Source organism: Microchirus variegatus (genome assembly GCF_963457635.1).
Source record: "Microchirus variegatus genome assembly, chromosome: 11".
NCBI classification, from domain to species: domain Eukaryota; kingdom Metazoa; phylum Chordata; class Actinopteri; order Pleuronectiformes; family Soleidae; genus Microchirus; species Microchirus variegatus.
The window spans coordinates 17,674,067-17,695,606 of NC_139812.1; the positions used below are offsets into that span (position 1 = coordinate 17,674,067).

Consider the following 21,540-nt stretch of genomic DNA (forward strand, 5'->3'; position numbering starts at 1 on the left):
GAAACTACAAGTGACAGCTGCATTACCACATTTAACGAGTGCAAGTCTGTGGACCATTTCCACTTTTTCCACTGCTGACAGTCTCGGTCTGACATTCACTGCAGAACGCATTTATCATCATTGTTTATTTCTCCTCTACGTCTGACTAACCGTCGACTACTGTTTCTAATTTCTATCAGGTTAGTAAATTCGTGTTGTTGAAAGGAAATCGCCCCCTTCGGTAAGAAAACTGTCCGCTCTTCATCCCCTGTCTTTTCCTCTAAATGGAATGCACATTTCCAATTGACGCAAACCGTCCCTTCGACGTATCCTATTGATTCACAAAGGCCTCCCCACATCCAGCCTCAGGATCCCTCTGCATGGCTCCAATAATAAGACTTTTCTTTCCCTGACACTGCAATAAGGAAGCCTTGGCAAACACCTGACAATCTCCAGACGCAAGGCGCTGCTTGCCAACAGAGGGGAAGCATCCAGAGTGTTGTTGTATTAAAGGTCAATTTTATGTTTTTCTTTTTTTCCCCTCCCTCTCACATTGCAGACATGAGATGATTCTCGGAGTTCAGAGAGAGAGATTTTCCAAGTGTTGAGTTATAACAACTTTGGTCATATACAGTCCACATCTTTACTTTATGAGGGTAAAAAAAAAAGCTCCACACATGGAATTCTTATGAAAACTATCTGCCAGAGGATCTCAAGCAGGCAAACTCTCCTAAAACTAAAAATACTATAAGTATATGACGTTTACTTTCTGTGTTGATTTATTGTTTTTTTGCATTTTATATTTCCATGTATTTGGATTTTACTAGTTCTTTTAACAGTTGCAATTTCATTTTTAATAGAACAATATATAAAACGTCCCTGAACAGAACTGTTACACATGTCACGCCATCAAATATAGCTGTGATTTGCACTGTTATTTATACATTGCCAACTATTCACCTTCAATCATCCAGTCTGTGTCGATGTAATCTGTGAAATAATCCTGTGTTTACTTTCTCTAGGTGATATGTACATATTTTTAAGTAATATTATAAATAAATGTTGTAGTTCTATTGGTTCTTAATTGTGTTTAACAGAATCATAAAGTGCACCTACTGTGGCAGCTGTTGAAATTGTTTTTTTTCTGAAATGCCACTTCTTTCCTCAACCATTTATTCCCCTAAAAAAAAAAAAAAAAAAAAAAAAAAAAGTGAATGAGCTCCAAACAACGAGGAAGGTTGTGGGTCCGATACAGAGAGGGACCGATGGGCATTACAATGCGAGAGAGAGAAAGAGAGAGAGAGAGAGGCAGGAGGGGTCACGAATCGTCCACACCACCCCCTTAAGTGTCAGCACGGATCAGAAAATTACGCCATCGGAAGGCAATTATGTAATCTGTCTCTTAACGACCGACCACAAACGCTCCAAACCCCCGAAGACTGTGATTGACAGGCGCTCCGCCAGCCTCTATATAAGAGCAGGGAGGCGGATTCCTAATCCAGTCACTGTTGTGCCTCAAATGCTGCGGACTGTGGATTTACTGGACCAAAAGTGGACCTTTACGCGTTTTACGCACGGAGGCTATTCTTTGTCCTTTGGGTTTGACACCACTTCTTTCTTCTTTTTTTTTTTTTTAATTCAGCCGATCATCTAATCAGACCAAGACAGGTTTGAATTTGATCGGGTTTTTTTTTTTTTCGCCCGATATCTGATTGAATAAAAACATAATAAGCACACGTTTGGCAGGTAAGTGACCACGCAGGAACAGTAACAGACCCACATGTTATTCCTTCACAGTCGGTGGATACGTTTTGAGATGTTTTAAACTGGTTGTTGTGAAACATTTAAAGCGATTTTCCCCTCAACCTGGATCCATATGAGATGTTGAAGATAAAAAAAAAAAAGATAAGTCCTCCTAAAAATCACTAAAAGCTTCTTTGTTCTTTTTTTTTCAAGGAGATATGATTCTCAGAAGCCTCTTCCTGCTGCTCTTATCTTTTAACTGCCTTCATGCATTACCTGAAGGTAAGTGATAAATGTTGAATAATTCTTTGATTGATAGACACATGTGTAAAGAAGCTGCCATAGCAGCTCCATGAGATGACAAAGATATGAATAATCAATTACTAATCAAACACGAGAACCACAAACATTAAAACTGACCACAGGGAACAGTCACAGGAAACAAAGAGAAATCATTTCACCTGTTCTTGACCTTGTTTTAAGTGTTTCATGCACATTAATAAACAAAAGCCTGTTTTTTTGTCTTTAGGCTGATTCAGAGTTGACCTGCAATCTTTAAGAAAGAAGAAAAGCTCTCAGTGTCGTGGACAGACTCTTGTATATATTAATTCATATAGTAATCAGTATAAGTCGTTGTAACATTAATAGTTATCTAAAAAAATATATATTTTCAAGTTTATATTCATGTTTTAAGTTTCTCTCAACTGAGTTGAGGTCCTCCTTGTCTTAGCCCCTCCTCCCAAAATCTTTTCCATTTATCTGACATTTGCTACCGTCTGAAAAATGGTTATTCATAAATAAATATTTATGAATATTTATTTATTATTATAGAATGTTATTGTCTACTTTGTAGATGGCGAGCAGGAGGACGAGACATCGTTCGACTTGTTTGAAATCAGCCACATCACACGCAAAACTTTGGGGGCCAAACAGTTCCGGGGCCAGAACTCGGACATCCCAGCGTACCGCTTCATCCGCTTCGACCACCTTCCCCCAGTGAGCCCGCCCATACTCAAGCAAATACTGCAGCAGATGCAAAACAATGAGGGCTTTGTGTTTGTGGCCAGCATACGCCAGGACCGCGCCTCGCGGGGCACTCTGATTGGTTTGGAGAGCCCCGATGGCCAGAGGCAGTTTGAGATCGTGTCCAATGGACGGGCCAACACTCTTGACCTGGTGTACTGGGTGGATGGTTCGCAAAATGTGGTTTCTTTCGAGGATGTGGACCTTTCCGACTCGCAGTGGAAGAACGTCACACTTCAAGTTCATGGGGAGAATGCAAATCTGTTTGTGGGCTGCAGCCTGATCGACAGCTTCATCCTGGACGAGCCCTTCTATGAGCATCTCCAGGCTGAGGGAGGCCGCATGTATGTGGCAAAGGGATCCATACGGGAGAACCACTTCAGGGTAAGGCTAAAAAAAAATATGACTGAATCTTCCTTTAGCTTTGGCCTTGTGAACTGGCCCTACAATAGTTTTTCACCTCTCAGATAAGCAGAGTGTGGCTTTAACAACAGTTTCCAGAGGTGGAGACCAACACACTCCAGCTTCAAAGAGTTTCCCTGGTTTACTAGTGTGGAAAGAACTCCATATTCATTTGCCCTGTGTGTGTAAACCTGAGTGTGAATGTGTGTCATAAGGTCAAGAGTGAAGAATGATGAGGCTCAAGTGTTAATATGTTTGTTCGTCAAATATCTTTTCTTATCAAACAGGGCCTTCTGCAGAATGTGCGTTTCATCTTTGACACGCCGGTGGAGGACGTCCTCCTGAGCAGAGACTGTGAGGTCACCAAAGAAGGTAAGCGTGATTATCAGGAAGGTATTTAAATCCAGTATTTGCCCCGAGGTTTCTGCTCCGTTAGATCAGCTGGATCGTTTTATTATTTGTGGAATTTTCGTAATCCAAAAGATGAGTCGAAATAATTCCCTGGATACCTTGCAGATGTGATTAGGAAAGTCATTCACATGAAAATCCTGCGAGGCACGATATCTGTATTTTTGTAAAGTATCAGCCACAGCAACTTTCCAAACCAAACAGTTTAACATACTTGATTCCCTTCATCAAATTTCAGCATGTTTTTGTTTTTTTTGTGTGTTTTTTTTTTTTTTTAAGTGAGTCAAATCGCTTGAAGATTTAATATGCGGAACAATCTCCCGCCATGACTTCATATTTACGGAAACAGCCGTGTCAATGCACTGGTGCAGCGGCTTGAGGTCGAGTAATGTGCGTGGTGAACAAGAAGAGATACAGATGCTTACGTTTATTTCCTTTGGCAGCGGAATTAGAATAATATCCTGGGAAAGAAAATAGAAAAGAGAACGTGAAGGGGTTTGCTGCAGTGCAGGGAGCTTATGCTTCCAGCTACTCTCACTCTCTCTCACACACGGTGAAGTCATGAATTTGGCTGTCAGGGTTGCTTTCCTCGGCTGAATCTTTCCCTTGGTGCTTTGTGATCCTCAGTGGGACTCACGCAAAGAGCGGCTGCAGCTTAAGAAGTACAGCTATCTGAGTAAATATGTATCTATCATCTAACACCGGTCATGAGATCTGGAAACGGTGTCTCTGGTTCGATGTGACAAAGCAAATCCATATGCAGTGTGTGGGTTTTGGGTTTTGGATTTTTGTTGCCACAAGTTGTGTTGAATTCCAGCAGATTTGTTTTTTTTAATATAACAAAAAGTTGTGGAAATTTTCTGTGCACTGGCTGGTTACAGCCACGCTTATGCACTGGTAGCAATTGTAATGCCAATAGTCACTTATAAACCCATACAATTATAAACCCATAAAAGCTGTCGTGTTGCACATTAATGAGCAGCACTAAAGCCACTCAGGCTTCTTTTTTTCTTTTTTTTTTTGCTTCCTTCTTTAAATTCTTTCCTGTATCTGTGATGAGAAAATAGAGCGTGTCGATCAGGGAGAAAAGAATGTGTAAATGCTTTCGCAGATGAGCAAGCACGCGTTCACACACGCACGCACACACACGCGGCGTGAAGCCCTCCTGAGATCTAAATGAGTCCAGCAGACTGTAAAGGAAAGAAAACAGCACTGGCTGCACAGTCTGGGTGACTTCTCCATTTAGAACGTCCAACTCTGTTATTCATCTTCGCTAATTCACACGGCACAATACAGCCGCACGTGTCATAGTCTGTGTGAAAGAACGAGAGGCGTTCCCCGGCGCTTTGACATGTGTTTGTTTTCAGTGTCACACACTCATCCAGGTCATACTTTTTCCATGCTTCAGTTGTTTGAATAAACAAATTAATTTGAGAGCTAAATTAAATGCATGATTTCACATGGTTTACTGCAAACGCTCCAGCACAAGTGGCTACGGTCACAAAGGAGTAGTTAAAGTGATAAATATCGATCAATAACAGATTGATTTTTGCTCCTTAGTGAAGAAAGTGTGTTTTTGAAACTTTAATCAAACAGAAAAACATCAAATGAATATGTGTTAAAACCATAGACTGTATTTAATACCGTATTCCAGTTTGATAAGTGAAGCCTAGGAAGTAGGTCAGAAGTAGCAGTTCGCCACTAGAGGGTGAACAAGAGGAACATTTGTCTACTTCTCACTTGATTTGTAACGAAATGATGTTCCCATTTAGAAAAAATTAAATCATAAAGCACTGCACAAACAATACTAGTGTGATTGACAGCTGGTATTGTTTAATAGGTGCGTTGCAGGTGATGTCTGTGAATGTCTTTTAACAACAACAACCGACATGGTAGTTTTTGTCTTAGCAATATGCGTTACATCCCCAAACAACATTAAACCTACTTTTTTTGTCATATGAAAGAAAATGCTATTGCAATAATTACAATTACTGAATGATTGCCCTTCCTGGTCCTACTCTAGACTGTGGGGATGTCCTTAGCCTCCTTATGCCCTTCATACATTTGAATTTAATTTTAAATTCTGTGATTGACACGGTCCAGTGTGTTGTGCCTGTGAGCCGTCAGGGCCAAGGACATCCATGAGCTCAACAGGCTCCTTGTAAATCCATCTCTCTGTGGTCACTCCAGTCTGCTAAGTTCATATCAGAAGTATCCGCTAATCCGAAAGTGCACAGAGATTTATGAGAATGGTGTGTTTCTCTCATCAGAGTTTCCCGTGCCATCCCCTGCAGTCCTCCCCTACTGTCATCTGTGCACGAAAGATTTACACTTCACCCATTTCTAACCCTGCTGACTCAACATCTGTTTTCAGGGGCCCAAAAAACCAACAACAATGTAATCACTGCATTGGAAATTGATCCGTTACCGCAACGAGTTTTTATCATCTTATCACTCAAATATGTTTTCCATCACAACTCAGTGTTGATGTCTCTGGTTTTTTTGGGTTTTTTTTCCCCTCCTCCACCAGATGATGCTAATCTCGTGAGCGAAAGCACAGAAATCGTGGACGTGAGCCCTTCCATCACGACAAACATCATCGGTCAGAAGACGGACGAGACGGGCAGTGATATGTGCGAACGCTCCTGCGAGGAACTCAGCACCATGTTCCAGGAGCTCAAAGGCCTCCGCGTCGTCGTCAGTAACCTCATCGACGGCTTGCAAAAAGTGGTGAGCGGCACGGACACGACAACCTGATTGGCTGATTCTGTGTTTGTTTCAGACGAGCTGCTGCCTGATTCACCACATATCTCCACAGGCCACTTTGTGATGAATTTCATCACCGCAGTCTGCCTTCATGTCAGGGAACACAGTTGACGTTTTATAGAAAACTGACACGTTAGGAAAATAAATGACACACACTCCTCGGTGCGGTAGCGCGGAGGTACAAGGTTTGAATTAGGTTACTAGGTAACCTGCATGACTTTTAAAGCAAACAGTAAGTAGCGGCAGGACTGTTTATAGAGTCGCCTGCGATGGCTGAACCCATTTGACTCGGGCTCTATCTGTGGCAGTGTGAGTCAGACAGATTTTATGACATGTTACATGTGGATATAGGAAGTGTTTCCCTGGCAGCGACAGGGTCCAGTCTAATGTCTGGTTGTGTTTAAACAGCCCATGTGTTTCCTCTGGGAGCCTCCTAGCAATAAGAGTCTGGGCATGAACCTTGGGAAAAAAAAAAAGGCAGGGATGAGAAGGGTCCCTGAGGCTCTTCCAGACCGAGTGGTGTCTCAGATTCTGGTGCTGCTCACTGCTGCCTCCCTTTTCCAAGAGGAGGATACACACATGCACACACACTTATTTATATATATATATATATATATATATATATATATATATATATATATATATATATATATATATATATATATATATATATATACTTATATATACTTATATATAAACACACACACACTTTGGCAGTAGTTTATCTACTGAAAGTTCCGAAGAATCCGGCCAGAAGTCTCTTAGTCTCCAACTGGGTTGGAGGTCACAGTGTGCGTAACTAAATAAAAGGCTACTTGTCTGTGGAATGACATCACAAGTACATTGAAGGGTGTTGTAGCTAAAAACCACATTTTAAAGTTTATATTCCCCGTCATACACAGGATGGACTTTTTTATTAATTAATTCCTACTGTTTTAAGTCTGTATTACAGTAATAAGAGCCACTTTCTGTTATTTAATGAACCAGTAGACATACAGTAGACCAACTCTGAGGTTTCCTTGTCCCAGTCCGATATCAGATTACACCACACTGCTGGACCAGACCTAAGACAATAATCAAGTTTTACCAGCGGTGTAAAATTCTTTATTGATCCTCTCATTCGTTTGCTTGTTTCTGTTACGCTTCCTCTTTGCTCGCTCTCTGGCGGCTAGGGTTCACTTCCTATGCTTTTTAGGTTGTGGTGGAACAAATACACACAGTCAATCAAGCCTTCACTTGTCACCGTCACTCTCTTCCCTTTACGAGGCTTCAGAACGACACGGCGATGTCAAAACAGCACTGAAGTGGAGAGGAACATGTGTCACAGAGTGAGACGCACCATCAGAGAGTGACGGAAGGTCATATTTGGCCACATTGGGTTTCATTTTTTTGGAACATAATTGATCACAACTTGCCTTTTAATAAGTAATCTTACGAATATATGAATAATATCTAAGTGATAAACACTTAGACAAAAAGGAAGAATTGAATGTTCCAGATACCACATTTCATTTCAAATCAGCTTTACAATCGAGTCATAATCTTCTTCCCTGGCAATATGTCAAAGGTTTGTTTATGGTGCAAATATGTTTCTGACCTTATTGTTTTGCCCGATTAGCAGGTGCATATCTTTACAAGCTGAATAAAAACGCATCACACCTGTATCACTGCTCACTCTGACTGCACTTCTCTCCGTTATTGTGTTTTCAGACAGAGGAGAACACAGTAATGAAGGAGGCTCTCGGGAGGATGAGGAACACTAAAGAGAAAAACATGTGCTGGCAGGACGGACGCCTGTTTGATGATAAGGAGGACTGGGTTGTAGACAGCTGCACCAAATGCACTTGCCAGGTAGTGGAAAAAAAAACAAAAACGTACAGAATATAGTATGCACAGATTCCCTGTGGATTATCAATGACCCTGATGGTGCATCTCTAATCTCACTAATCACAGGAGTCCAAGATTGTGTGCCACCAAATTACGTGTCCCCCTGTGGCGTGTGTCAGCCCCTCGTTCATTGACGGCGAGTGCTGCCCCGTGTGCATGAGTAAGTAGTTGGACTGGTGCTATCATTAGTCAATCTGCCCAGCAGATAAACATAATCATAAACACAGTTGCAGTTTTATGCACACATGCTATTTTAAATTAATGTAGGATTAAAACAGTATCCCAGACATATTGGATTTTAATACTCCAGCATTATAGCAGCCAGGTTTTCTTTGTGTGTTAACCACATGTTTATTGGTCAAAATATTGGACATTGAACAGACTTATTTATATTATTTTTAGTGTATGTTTTAACAACGAATAGATATGGGAGACTTGGGGGAGGGAGGGACAGTTTTGACTGTTTTGCTTTTACTTCTTGCAGCTAATTTCAGTGACGACGGCTGGTCGCCTTGGTCAGAGTGGACAGAGTGCACGGTCACATGTGGGATCGGAACTCAGCAGAGAGGTCGGTCGTGTGACGCAACCAGCAACCCCTGCACCGGACCTTCCATCCAGACCCGTAAATGCAGCCTGGGCAAATGTGACAGCCGTGGTGAGGACATTTTACCTTCTAATACACACAATTTAAAGATGATAAACTATCGTGACCCAATGTCCATTATAAAGCAAACTACACAATAGAACATATGCATCAAACCCTCTATAAAACATCAGAATGAAGGAGGAAATTGTACATTTTATTGTGTGTATTTATCACTAATGGATCATGACTACTCATTGCAGTTTGCCGCACTTTCTGCCACTAAAGCTCTCCCTGAACAACAGTTTCCATGACTTCCTGACGTCATTAAACTGGGTCTTTGTGTTTCATTTCTCGCTCGGGAGACTCGTGGTCGAAACGACATATTGTGTGCTTAAGTAATTAATTAAAAGCCATGTGCCTGACCGAGGATGAATTCAAGCGAGGCGCTGGTTCATATGGTCAAAATTAATTCCAAATAAATCACAGAGGGGATTTTCATGGTCCAGTGACTCACACCACATAATATTAATGTGATCATAGATGTGCCATACACACGGGGTGGAGTGTGTGCTGGATTGCGAAACACACAAAATGTGTCTTTGATGAATTGCGGGGTTAGCATGTGTTATTGTTTGCAGCTAAGATTACACTGCGCCAGAGTGAGTGACTGAATCGGTTTAACCACTGGAGGATAGATTACCCTCAGTGACATAAAAACTGGCACATGCGTCTTTGAACATCTTTGAAAGTGAGCCATCACTGACAACAACACACGGTGTTTACTTGTACAAAACATGGACGTTTACTTTTCTAGATCATGAATGTCTGTCACTATTTGTCTGAATGGAAGTCAAGAGATGCAAATACACAACGTGTTTTTTCTGCGCTCTCTCTCGCTGACATCTTTTGATTTTGACGTTTCCCAGTGCGTCAGGATGGAGGGTGGAGTCTGTGGTCGCCGTGGTCGTCCTGCTCTGTGACTTGTGGAGAAGGACAGATCACCAGAATAAGACACTGCAATGCTCCCGTGCCACAGCTGGGCGGCAAAGACTGCGAGGGAAGTGGAAGAGAGACTCAGCGCTGCACTGCCAAGCCGTGTCCCAGTGAGTATTTCTGCTTGTGAGGCAAAAAAAAAAATTCAACAGCAGCATCTCTATTACAGCAGCTAGAATCCATGTCAAATATCCAGACTTCCTCATGCCTCATGTCTCCCCTGAGGCAACACTCCTCGTGTCTTTTGGCCTCTTGTCTGTCTTTCAGGAAATGTTGACCCAAATCAGATCAGCATGTTTTCTCTTCTCGCTGCTAAGTTCCAGGCGTCTGACTCCTGCTGCTTTTTTTGATTTGCAGACGTGGAATCCTGACACGGTTTTATTAAGAAACACAGAGACTGAAATATCTGTGGAATCAAAATGCTTGATGTCAACGTCATGTCTCTGTATCTCATCAGTCGATGGCGGTTGGGGTCCTTGGTCGCCTTGGGCAACCTGCTCAGCGACGTGTGGAGGTGGGATCAGAAGTCGGACGCGGGAGTGCAACAGCCCTCAACCTCAGTTCGGTGGCAAGAACTGCATCGGGGAAACCAAAGACAGTGACAGCTGTAACACAAACCAATGTCCAATTGGTGAGCGCCAATTTATGCATTTCCATATCACAGATCATTTGGCTTTTTGGTATTTTTTTTCCCTTCAATGTCTGGATTTTAAGGATATGCTGTAAATTCTGTGTGTAGCCACATTCAGATAAGCACTGAAGTGTCATCTGCCAGCTCCCTAGTCTAATCTCTGCATAATATTTGAGTGAACTCATTTGAAAATGCACTCTGGATGATTCACTGTGAGTGAATGGGCTTAAGTCCTGATGCCACCCACTGAGATCTTCCACATCCTCCAGAGATTATCATCCTGACGTGAACAGGTCTCCCATAAATAAATGTTAAACTCTAAACAATGTCCGACCCAATTCTCTGGACATTATGTGGAGTTCCTGTTCATCTGGCTTATATCTCAGCTGGTGGGCTATTTTTCTTGAAGCATCGAGTTGAGATTAAACCCTCACAAACAGAACTTCCATCATTGAATGACAGATTCTCCCCGACAGATTTGTTTAAATCCATTTTCCTGGGTTTGTATCCATGTCATGTCGTCCAAATCTCTTGCAGATGGATGTTTGTCTAACCCATGCTTCGGCGGAGTGGACTGCAGCAGCGCTCAAGATGGATCCTGGGAATGCGGCCCATGTCCTACTGGTTTCCGCGGAAATGGAACTCTCTGTGAAGACTATAATGAGGTAAAAGTGTTTTTCTTCCTTTCCTGATTTATACACCCAAAAAAAGTATATTTATATAACTTCTTACACTTTTTCCTCTCATCTTTTCCCTCTCACAGTGCGATATGGTGCCCGATGTTTGCTTCAAAGTGAGCGGAACACAGCGCTGCGTGAACACTGACCCCGGTTTCCACTGCCTGCCCTGTCCACCGCGCTACAAGGGCACCCAGCCTTTCGGCATGGGCGTGGAGGCTGCCAAGAAGCACAAACAGGTGAGCAGTTCACTCCCAGTCAGTGTCAGACTGTGCAGACTGGATGGAATTCAAACACAGGTAAATGTTTGAACATGCGTGAACTGAATATGTTCAAGTAAAGGATAAAATATGTGTTCTTCAGCTCCAGGCAGATTTTTTTAAATTTGAAATGCAGTTGTGCGGATTTTTGTTTGTCAGATTTGAATTTATGAACGACGGAAGCAGCAGCAGCTCAGGTGATTTATACGCCTCAGTCTTGCAGTGAGTGTTTTCACAGTCCTGGAGGGGAGGCCCTGACCATATTATTGTATGAATGTGATGCTGTATCAGCAAGCAGAGGGAGACTCGGGCAACCCTTAACAATAAACACATGTTGGACATCTTGGATACTTTCACTGTAAGATCAGAAATGGACTGAAACAGATGTATTTTCATTCTTCTGTATGTGAAGGGTTTTTTCTTCAACTCACTAGATCTGTAAAACGACTTAGTATTTTCAATTCAAACTCTGTCCAAAATGTATCCGTGTCACTGGTTATAGGTCATTTCATACACAGTATGTCACATCACAAGTGGAATACGCTTCTTTTTTCCCCTCCCATGTGACCACTGAATTCCCATCAACATCCCTCTTGGAGGACTCCTGTCACTCTTTGGCTTCTACAGCTGCTTAACTTTAATGTGATATCCCAGGTTCGCTAATTGATTTTTAGAAGGGGGGAAAAAAAGGAATTGACTCATCGCTGGCATCTGCAATCACACGGTTTTGATCAAAAGCCTGTGCTCCTGCTGCTGCTTTATATGAGCTCATGGAGTGGCATCCAAACTGGAGTTATCCATCATGCTGCGGTAATGATTGGCAGCTGTGGATACCTTGTGCTGCAGTAAAGGGCAACGGTGGGATACAGATGGGATTTCATAAAATCGGTGGTGCTTAAAAGAAGGCAGAAGTCCTCATTTTCAGCAGCCATTCTAAAATGAGCATTAGCAACTCTTTCTAAATTGAACTTTTCATCAGAAAGTGAGAATAAAATGGAAACCAAGACTCAAAAATACAAATCCACTTGCGCTTTTTAGGTGTGTGAGCCAGAGAACCCATGCAAGGAGAAGACCCACAACTGTCACAAATCCGCTGAATGCATCTACATCAGCCACTTCAATGACCCCATGTACAAGTGCGAGTGTCGGACTGGCTACGCTGGAGATGGCTTCATTTGTGGAGAAGACTCAGACTTGGACGGCTGGCCCAATCAGAACCTTGTGTGTGGAGCCAACGCCACGTATCACTGCAAGAAGGTATTTCATATAATTTAAACCTCATTCCGTCATACTGTTTTCTGTATTGTATGTAAAATCTTCTTAATATAACGTTGCCGTTTCAGGACAACTGCCCAAACCTTCCCAACTCTGGACAAGAAGACTTTGACAGGGATGGTCAAGGAGATGCTTGTGACAAGGATGATGACAACGATGGAATTCTAGATGAGAGGGTACAACAGTCACATGTTACACGTGGACCTGCATTCATTTAAATTAATTTTAATCAAAGTGTTCTCTAATAACTGCTCCCTTCCCCGTACAGGATAACTGCGCCCTTCTCTACAACCCCAGACAGTTTGACTTTGACAAGGATGAAGTCGGTGACAGATGTGACAACTGTCCCTATGAACACAACCCAGCTCAAATCGACACTGACCACAACGGAGAAGGGGATGAATGTGCAGTGGACATTGATGGAGATGGTAAAACAGATACAGGCCTAAACACATACAATCATATTTGTGATGGTATCTATGGCAGTTTTCTTTACGTCATGTTTTCTCCTCAGAAATTTTGAACGAGAACGACAACTGCCCCTATGTGTACAACACTGACCAGAAGGACACCGACATGGACGGAGTTGGGGACCAGTGTGACAACTGTCCAATGCTGCACAACCCTGACCAGGTACTGTGCCCCCCACACACACACACTACAGTCTACTTTGACGAGCAAGTACAGGAGTAACCAACTCATTCAACGTCTACATTTATCCTCAAGGTGGACGTGGACAATGACCTGGTTGGAGATCAGTGCGATAACAACCAGGACATCGATGAAGACGGTCATCAGAACAACTTGGACAACTGTCCCTACGTGGCCAACGCCAATCAGGCCGACCACGACAAGGACGGGAAAGGAGACGCTTGTGACTACGACGACGACAACGATGGTATACCTGACGACAAGGACAACTGCAGACTGACACCCAACGCAGACCAGCTGGACTCTGATGGTGAGAGGGAAATTTTCTTGGGTCTTTACATCATTTGCTTTGCTTTACACATCTGAATTCAGTTAAAATATGAAGGATAAGCAATAGAAGCTATAAAATAACATGAGAAAACTTTTTGTTCAGATATTAAAAGTACACACTAGTTTTACTGAAAAATGCATTATGACATATTGAAAGTGAACATTCTGGAAAGTCTTAGAAAACATAACACCGTCTTCTCAGCTTTTTGAATGCATCATGGGCATTACCTGCTGATATAGTTTCTTTAAATGCCCAGGTTTTGTCGTCAAGATTGTAATCATTTTGTCAGGAATTAGCTTCAATGCAGCAGGATTTAAATATGGCGACTGTGGAAAGAGCCAGCAACTGCATTGGCATGGGTGATGTCACGATGCATGACTTCACGGAAAGCGTCCAGGAGGTCACACATCAAGCCGTGAAGTTTTTGTTTCCTTTAGGTTTTCACTTGTGATTAATCCACAGTGTCATATTGAAGCGCGGGGGGTTACCTGGCGTTTGTACAGCTGTACGTGACTGGAAACTCTTCCCACAGCTTATTGGACAGTGTTTATTTGTTAAAATGTTTGATGCAGTTATAAAGATGATAGAAAACAGCAAGCTCTCTACACAGTGGCATCCTTTCCTCTGTGCACCCCAGAAGCCTGAAGTCTGGCTCTAATAGACTTCAGAGAGTAGAAAGTATCAGTGGAAGTTGTCACAGCAGGAGAAGATGGCTGATTTGCCTTAGGAGAAAAAGATATTAAAGCCAGTTTTCTAGGACTAGGACTTCTATTTTTTTCCACTCTTTCGTAATATTATATTAGCGGAGTTCCTCACGACTCACTGCATTGGGAGTATTTTGACACCATGTGAGCCGCAAAGAGAGTTTTCCAGCATGTGGAAAAAATGTTGTTTATATCATGCATGTCTAATTTAAATCAGGTCAGACCTTTGATGTGTTTTTGTTGGTTTTCTTTTCACAGGCGATGGAAGAGGGGATGCCTGCAAAGATGATTTTGACAATGACAACGTCCCAGATATTTTTGACGTGTGTCCAGAGAACAATGCTATTACGGCAACAGATTTCAGAAAGTTCCAGATGGTCCATTTGGATCCCAAAGGAACCACTCAAATTGATCCCAACTGGGTGGTCAGACATCAGGGCAAAGAGCTGGTCCAGACGGCTAACTCTGACCCAGGCATTGCAGTCGGTGAGCAGTACACGTCTCTTCACCAGCAACATATTCCTCATTTATTTGCTGATCTTGACTTTGACATGATTTTTGTTATGGTTATGGTTTTCCATCGCAGGTTTTGATGAGTTCAGCTCAGTGGACTTCAGCGGGACGATGTACGTGAACACAGACAGAGACGACGACTACGCAGGCTTCGTGTTCGGCTACCAGTCGAGCGGGCGCTTTTATGTGGTGATGTGGAAGCAGATCACACAGACGTACTGGGAGGACAAGCCCTCCAAGGCCTTTGGCATCTCTGGAGTTTCGCTTAAAGTTGTCAACTCAGTCACTGGCACTGGAGAAAACCTCAGGAATGCTTTGTGGCACACAGGAGACACACCAGGACAGGTGCACTTACAATCCCATTTCAACACAATCGTGTTGTAATGTCTTTACTGAGATAGAGGGGTAGGGGTTAAGTGTAAGACGAACTAGCCTTTTGAAATTTAGATTTTTCAAACAAAGAATTTGAGATGTTTCCCAGACTTACTATATAAAATGGAACTAATGTTATATTATAATTTTTCTTTCTTATGAACCAAAATGTCTGCATATGGGAGTTGTATGTAGCAAAAATCTTGTATTAAGTCATAAAAATGACCGTGAAATTGTTGTCAAAGATTAAGGAACCATGCTTAATTGGAATACTTACTATATTCACTTATTCAATTTGAATTTGAATTTATAGTCTGCAAATACTTGATAAGTTAAGCTCCTCAAACTACCAGTCAACCTTGAATCTTTGATGAGGGAACAATGCTTTCCAATATTGGGGGAGTGCAGTACCTGTTTTAAACAATAGTAGAGTAACTTAAATATAAACCCATTAGGTGATGGTGTATTACATTATTGCAGGGGTGTCCAAATTTATGAGGGTATATTATAACCATTACTCTTTGCAGTGGGGAAGGGTTAAAGATTGGGCCTAAATACTATTTCATCCAAGTATTTTTTACTTCCTTACACAGGTTCGTACTCTGTGGCATGATCCTAAAAACATGGGCTGGAAGGATTACACAGCCTACAGATGGCATCTCATCCACAGACCAAAGACTGGTTTTATAAGGTGAGAACATCACGCATGCGTCTTCTTCCGCATGACCTTTCAGTGACTCATAGAAAATATTGTGAAGTCACAGGAACAATAGAAGATGCCAGCTGTCAACCAGTGACATAGCAACATTATATTGATGAACATGTTATATGACCATGGTTTCACCACATGAAGGAGTCGACCATAAATGAGTTCAAGTTGGTCCTGTGTTTTGCAGGGTTGTGGTCTATGAGGGTAAACAGATCATGGCTGACTCAGGACCAGTTTATGACAAGACGTTTGCTGGAGGAAGGTTAGGCTTGTTCGTCTTCTCGCAAGAGCTGGTGTTCTTCTCCGACCTCAAGTATGAGTGCAGAGGTTAGTACAAATAAGGTCTCTCTCTTTGAAGTCGCAACCGCAAATGTTTCTGACGTCGATGAATATGTGTGATTTCAACTGTGATATTGAGTTCCATTGCACATGGAAGAAGTTCATTGATTTAGCCAAGGCCTAAATGGATTTTACCACATCCTTAGAGAACAGACAATAGCAGTCATCGCAATGTTTAGAAAGTGTAAAAACAAGCGTGTAGCTCGTTTTTGATTTGTTTGACAGTGGGTTTTTGAGTTTATGTTAAGAATTTGCAACTGTAGAAATTTTCAGATGATTGATGTGCGTGTTGAAAAAAAAAAAAATTGAGAAACAAGATGCAACTGACATAACCGGGAGAATGGCACCTCTTTCATTTATAACCTGCACCTGGACTTCTGTCCTTGCTCTGAATTTGTTGGGTAGGAACTATGTGAGGAGTGTGGGTAACAAGTACACACTGTTGGCATTAGTGAAGCATGAATAAATATCGAATTCATCATGTATAACGCAAGTGTTGGCATGCACTGACCGACTGCTGAACCCACAGAGAGAAGTTGAGAGAGCATTCTCTCTTGTAATTCGAGCAAAGAGCTCATTTGATGGAGGTGGATGCTGATTGGCTGCTTGAATACAGCAGCTATTTGGACACTGTTCCTCAGCTGATGGGATGAATACAACATTAATAACTACATAATGAGTATGCATGCCTTGTAAATGATGAATTCAATATTTATTAATGCTTAAGTAATGCTAATAGTGTGTATTAGGGTAACTTAATAAAAGTCATAGTCATCCACTCGTACTGCCACAATTAAGCAAAGTTAAACAAATAAAGTTAGCTATTTTTCTAACAAACCTTATATAATGTCAAATTATAAGAAAAGTAGAAATATCATCTTTGTCATCATGCACCCACAACTTCAATTAATGAAGCTAGGAACTGTTTAACGATTCCTTAGGTGAGCGCATGCACTATATGACACCTCAGAGGTGGAAATAAATGCAAAGAAAAAAAAGAAACTAGGGATGGGAACTGGTATCGGTCCGATACTGGTCAAAAATCACTGGATTGGATATCACGATATCCAGAGTCATGTTTGGGCCGTTTGTTTCTTCTTTTTGGGAGAACAATATTTGTTCCACAGTTGGAGCCTCATAGATCGTAAATGGTCGAAAATGACTGTATCCGACTTATATCGGTATTGGTAAATACTCTGGTTTGTGGTATCGGTATCGCACACAAAAAAAGTGGTATTGTCCCATCCCTTACAGAAACTAAAAGGAGAAAATGTGGTTTGTGTGAAAAGACTTTACAAGTTCAAATCTTTCTCAAACCTCAGATAACCCGGACTTGCCAACAGTTTTCACCAGGTAATGATGAGCGAGGTTATGTGTTGTGTGTCGGCTAAAGCAAGAAGAAGAGTCACGCTTTGTTTCTGCATGTCAGCTCGACAATGACGCAGATGCTCTGTGAAAAGCCTCGTGTGTTGAGTCCAAAGCCTTTTCACGTCCTCTGTTGAATGCTCAACAGTGAGCTTTGAGCCATTTCACAACCACGTCACTGTCCAAGTCACGCTTTTTGTTGTTCATGTTGTAACTCCATTCTGTCACTTCTTATGTGTGAAACTCATTATTTAGTGTTAATCATAATGTGGCATTAAAAGAGGCTGTTCTGCATTTCCACAGATAACTGAACATCTGCAAGAAAACGACCAGAAAGGAGTTAACGGGCAACAATCTCTCAAAGCAGACATGACACACGTCATCGCTAAAAAAACAACAACATTTCAGCATAAATGAGACTTTTTTTTTTTTTTTTTACACATTTCCTTCTTGTGACATGCTGCATCCACTGGAAAGAAATCCATGGCCAATTTCAGTTTCCCTTGTGACATGCATATATTACCTTCCCAAGCTGGGAAAAGACAAATGGGCTGTGCAGAATATCTAATTATAACTAGTGTACCTACTACATATGTCTACATGTTTTTAAAGGTCTAATTGTACAACCACTTACATGCTGTGTGTGCTTTTTACTTTTGGTCAACTCATAAGTTCTTCGATGTTAACCGTGTTTGCATTCCGAGGCTCGGTCGTGTCTGTTCTGTTTTGCACAACAGCTGGATAATTCAGTGCCTGACAAACATAAACCATAACCAAAAACCCTGAAAACACATTTAACTGTTTGTGACTTTTTCCTCTCCGTTCATGCAGAAATGATGTGCTAACAATTGAAACAAGCCATTTTAGTAAGTGCCAAAGATGTTTATACTAAGTCTGTATGATTTCTCTTTTTTTTTGTAAATTATTTATGCCCTGCTTTTGTGTTTGCTCGTTTCATTTTATGCTTGTAAATAATTATTTATTTGTTTACACTGACAAAACACATTGAATATCGCAATCATCAAGATAGCACATTTATAGTATTGCAAGTTTCTTTTTTTTTTGCTGTTGTCGTGCACTTCCTTTACTTGTGAGTTTTAGACAAAACTGTAGCGTGAGGATAAACATCAGCTGCTTTTAAAATAATCACATACATAAACAGAGCATGTGTTTATGCGTGTGATTATTATAATAGTGTAGCTGGAAAGAGAAAAGTGAATTCTGGTAGGATGTGTACAGTATGTTTAGAAAAGCCACTGTGTTTATTTCTGATGCTGTGCATACGAGGCCTCGTTGTTGTCAAAGTGATATATCACACTGGTACATTACAAAATATTTTTTTGTTTCATTCTGTGAATCAGGAGCCCATAAATGATCCATCACTAAAAAAGAAAATCTCTGAAATACAAAATAAGAGTAGATCTAGATACATTTGTAAGTGCCACATACCCAGTAAATGCAAATTTTGTGAACCAAGCACCAAGTGGCATATCATTTTAACAACTATTAAGTTCCTCGGTCAGTTTTTATGTGTGATGACGAACAAACGCAGTGAAAACATTTGATACTTTCTCTCATATAGTCATATTTGTGGATGCTGTGAAACGCTCAGTGTTTGGCAGGAAAGGACAATCCAAATGAAGGTCTCTGAAAACAACCGTGTGACTGACTGACTGACTGTGTGTCTGTATGGTGTGGATGGCGGACGTGTTAGTGAACATCATCTGTGTCTGTGTAACGTTTATGTTCTTTCAATGTTTGGTTTCCATCTTGGATCATTTTTTTTGTCGAGAGATTGCAGTGCACAAAATGTAAATGTTTTTTTTCTTTCTCTTTTTGTATACTTGTGTTGTTAGATATACATTTTCTACGAACATTAGTGTCGCATTGTTCTGTTTCATAAATAAATCACTTGTACACATTTATATGGATTGTGCATATGAGGATTGACAGATTATCCCATTATAATTACTGTAAATATACCAGATTACAATTATATCAGGCTAATATACATTTTAAAGGTCCCATATTATGCAAAATCAATTTTTTAATCATTTAAATCCTTATATTTGGGACTCTGGAGGTCCTATCAGTCAGCAAAGTGTGACAAAAAGATGACTCAGTCATGTTTTAGTGGTCCTCCTCAGTCTAAGTACAGGAGATAAAACATGCAATGTTGACTTTGGCGCTCCTTGGGACGACAATGCGCTAAATTCCTGGAAACACATGAGAGTGCTGACGAGGGCAACGGTATCCGAAAACCGGAAGTTCGCGAAAAAGTTCTATTCTTGGCTCCACAGTGCAGCACAGAGTTCTACACAAACTTCCAGCCTCAGAGGATTTATCTGTCCAGTGGATACATGTTATATATGACGGCAATGTGCCTGCTAAAGCCTGCAAATTATCACTTTTCCAAATGCTAACTGTTGTTAGCTCCCAATCTCCCTCTGTGACTGATGTAATTTCCTGTCCCTTAAGTTTTGTTTTCCTTTTTTTTTGCCAGTGGCTGGTCGCATAACACAAACTGCGGTCTATTTTCAGTAGCAGACTAATATACAATAAAAACAGATATGTTCACTGGTGTACCCAAACATACTATCACAACTGTAGTACATTAAACAATAATAATAATAATGAATTGCCTATTAACGTCACTCATTTTCTCTTTTTATGTCTGACCACATCCTTCCCTTTAACATGTGTCAGACACATGCCTGTAATGAACTCAATATTAATTTCTTGTAAAAACTTCTCTTCCACCTAATAAAGAAACACAAAGTTCCTCAAATACCCTTCATATCACAAAAGATAGAAATAGAATCATTGTGACGATTTACAAGTGAGTTTGTGGAATCTTATGGTTTTCCGAGAGTATGTAAAGGTTTTGTGGTTTTGAAACCAGACCATCTGTCTCACAGTGCAGAATCCAAGGAGTGAGGAGGTTTACTAAATGATGGTCAGGCCAGGAAAAAATGTGCCATTGGGGAAAATGGGGAAGTCAAAATCTCGCTCCGTAGCGGAGGTTTTTTTGGGGGGGCGGGTTGAGGGTCCTGGAATAATCCACGTGGCACACACACACACACACACACCAAAGATGGGCCATGTGGGTCTGGCACTGGCAGCCGATTTCAAGTCCAGAGCACGTTCCAGCGAGGTTCGCACAGCATTGCCAGAGGATGTCAATGTGTCACACAGCGAACCAGCTTTTTCTGCTGAGGTGAGTTTTCAGAGAAGAGTGAGCGACCTCAAACAAACTGGCTGCAAGTGATGGAAGCATCAAGACAAGGGAAACCTTGACCAGTGTCACGAGGTGAGCCGAGGAGATTGATGAGATTGCAAGTTCATATCCATTTTTCATTTATCTGGAGGCAGAAATGTGGACTTTGACACCAGATTGTCAGTTTTAACAGCACATGGACACACACACACACACACACACACGGCTGAGGTCGGCCAAGGAAGCCTCAAATACAAGTTTAAAAGGAGAGCAGATCTGTGTGTGGTATGGTTCTCCTTCACTCGCACTGGTGTGAAATACCAGCATGTCAGTTTTCTACAAACAATATTTTTCTACTTAAACTCCACATTTCATATCAACAATATAAAAATGTACTCTTCAAGTATGGTGCGACAAATGCAGATGAGAGCAGAGGAAAAACTCAGAACCTTAGATGATTTAAGAATACATGTCTGAATCAAATTATCAGCTTGTAGAAAATATGAACGCTTAGTGGAAATATCTATCCAGAGATTAATTTAATCTGGTCCACAAATCTTTTTTTCTCAGAACATGAAGAAATCAGCCAACAGGTGAGATAATTCCATCTGTTTCCAATGCAACGTAGCCTCATTTAAAAAAAAAAAAAAAAAAAAAAGACATCTGTGGTTTAAAACATGTTTATTTCTTTTTCTCTGGATAGGTTTTC

At 41.2% G+C, this 21,540-nt stretch overlaps 1 protein-coding gene across 2 annotated transcripts; it reads left to right on the forward strand.

Annotated features, from left to right (window-relative positions):
• Nucleotides 1-1,606: 1,606 nt before the first annotated feature.
• Nucleotides 1,607-20,159, forward strand: thbs2a (thrombospondin 2a). 2 transcript variants are annotated; one of them, XM_083897914.1, is made up of 23 exons: nt 1,607-1,725; nt 1,936-2,004; nt 2,576-3,129; nt 3,435-3,519; nt 6,086-6,285; nt 8,032-8,172; nt 8,275-8,368; nt 8,693-8,863; nt 9,721-9,897; nt 10,245-10,418; nt 10,956-11,083; nt 11,182-11,334; nt 12,394-12,612; nt 12,699-12,806; nt 12,899-13,058; nt 13,145-13,263; nt 13,357-13,591; nt 14,575-14,802; nt 14,903-15,174; nt 15,795-15,892; nt 16,098-16,237; nt 17,572-17,602; nt 17,918-20,159. In XM_083897914.1, the coding sequence occupies exons 2-23, from the start codon at nt 1,941-1,943 to the stop codon at nt 17,919-17,921; spliced, it is 3,555 nt and encodes a 1,184-aa protein (XP_083754040.1). In that variant the 5' UTR covers nt 1,607-1,725; nt 1,936-1,940; the 3' UTR covers nt 17,922-20,159. The 2 variants fall into 2 exon arrangements, with proteins under 2 accessions (XP_083754040.1, XP_083754041.1); XM_083897915.1 differs by lacking the exon at nt 17,572-17,602.
• The last annotated feature ends 1,381 nt before the right edge of the window (nt 20,160-21,540 follow it).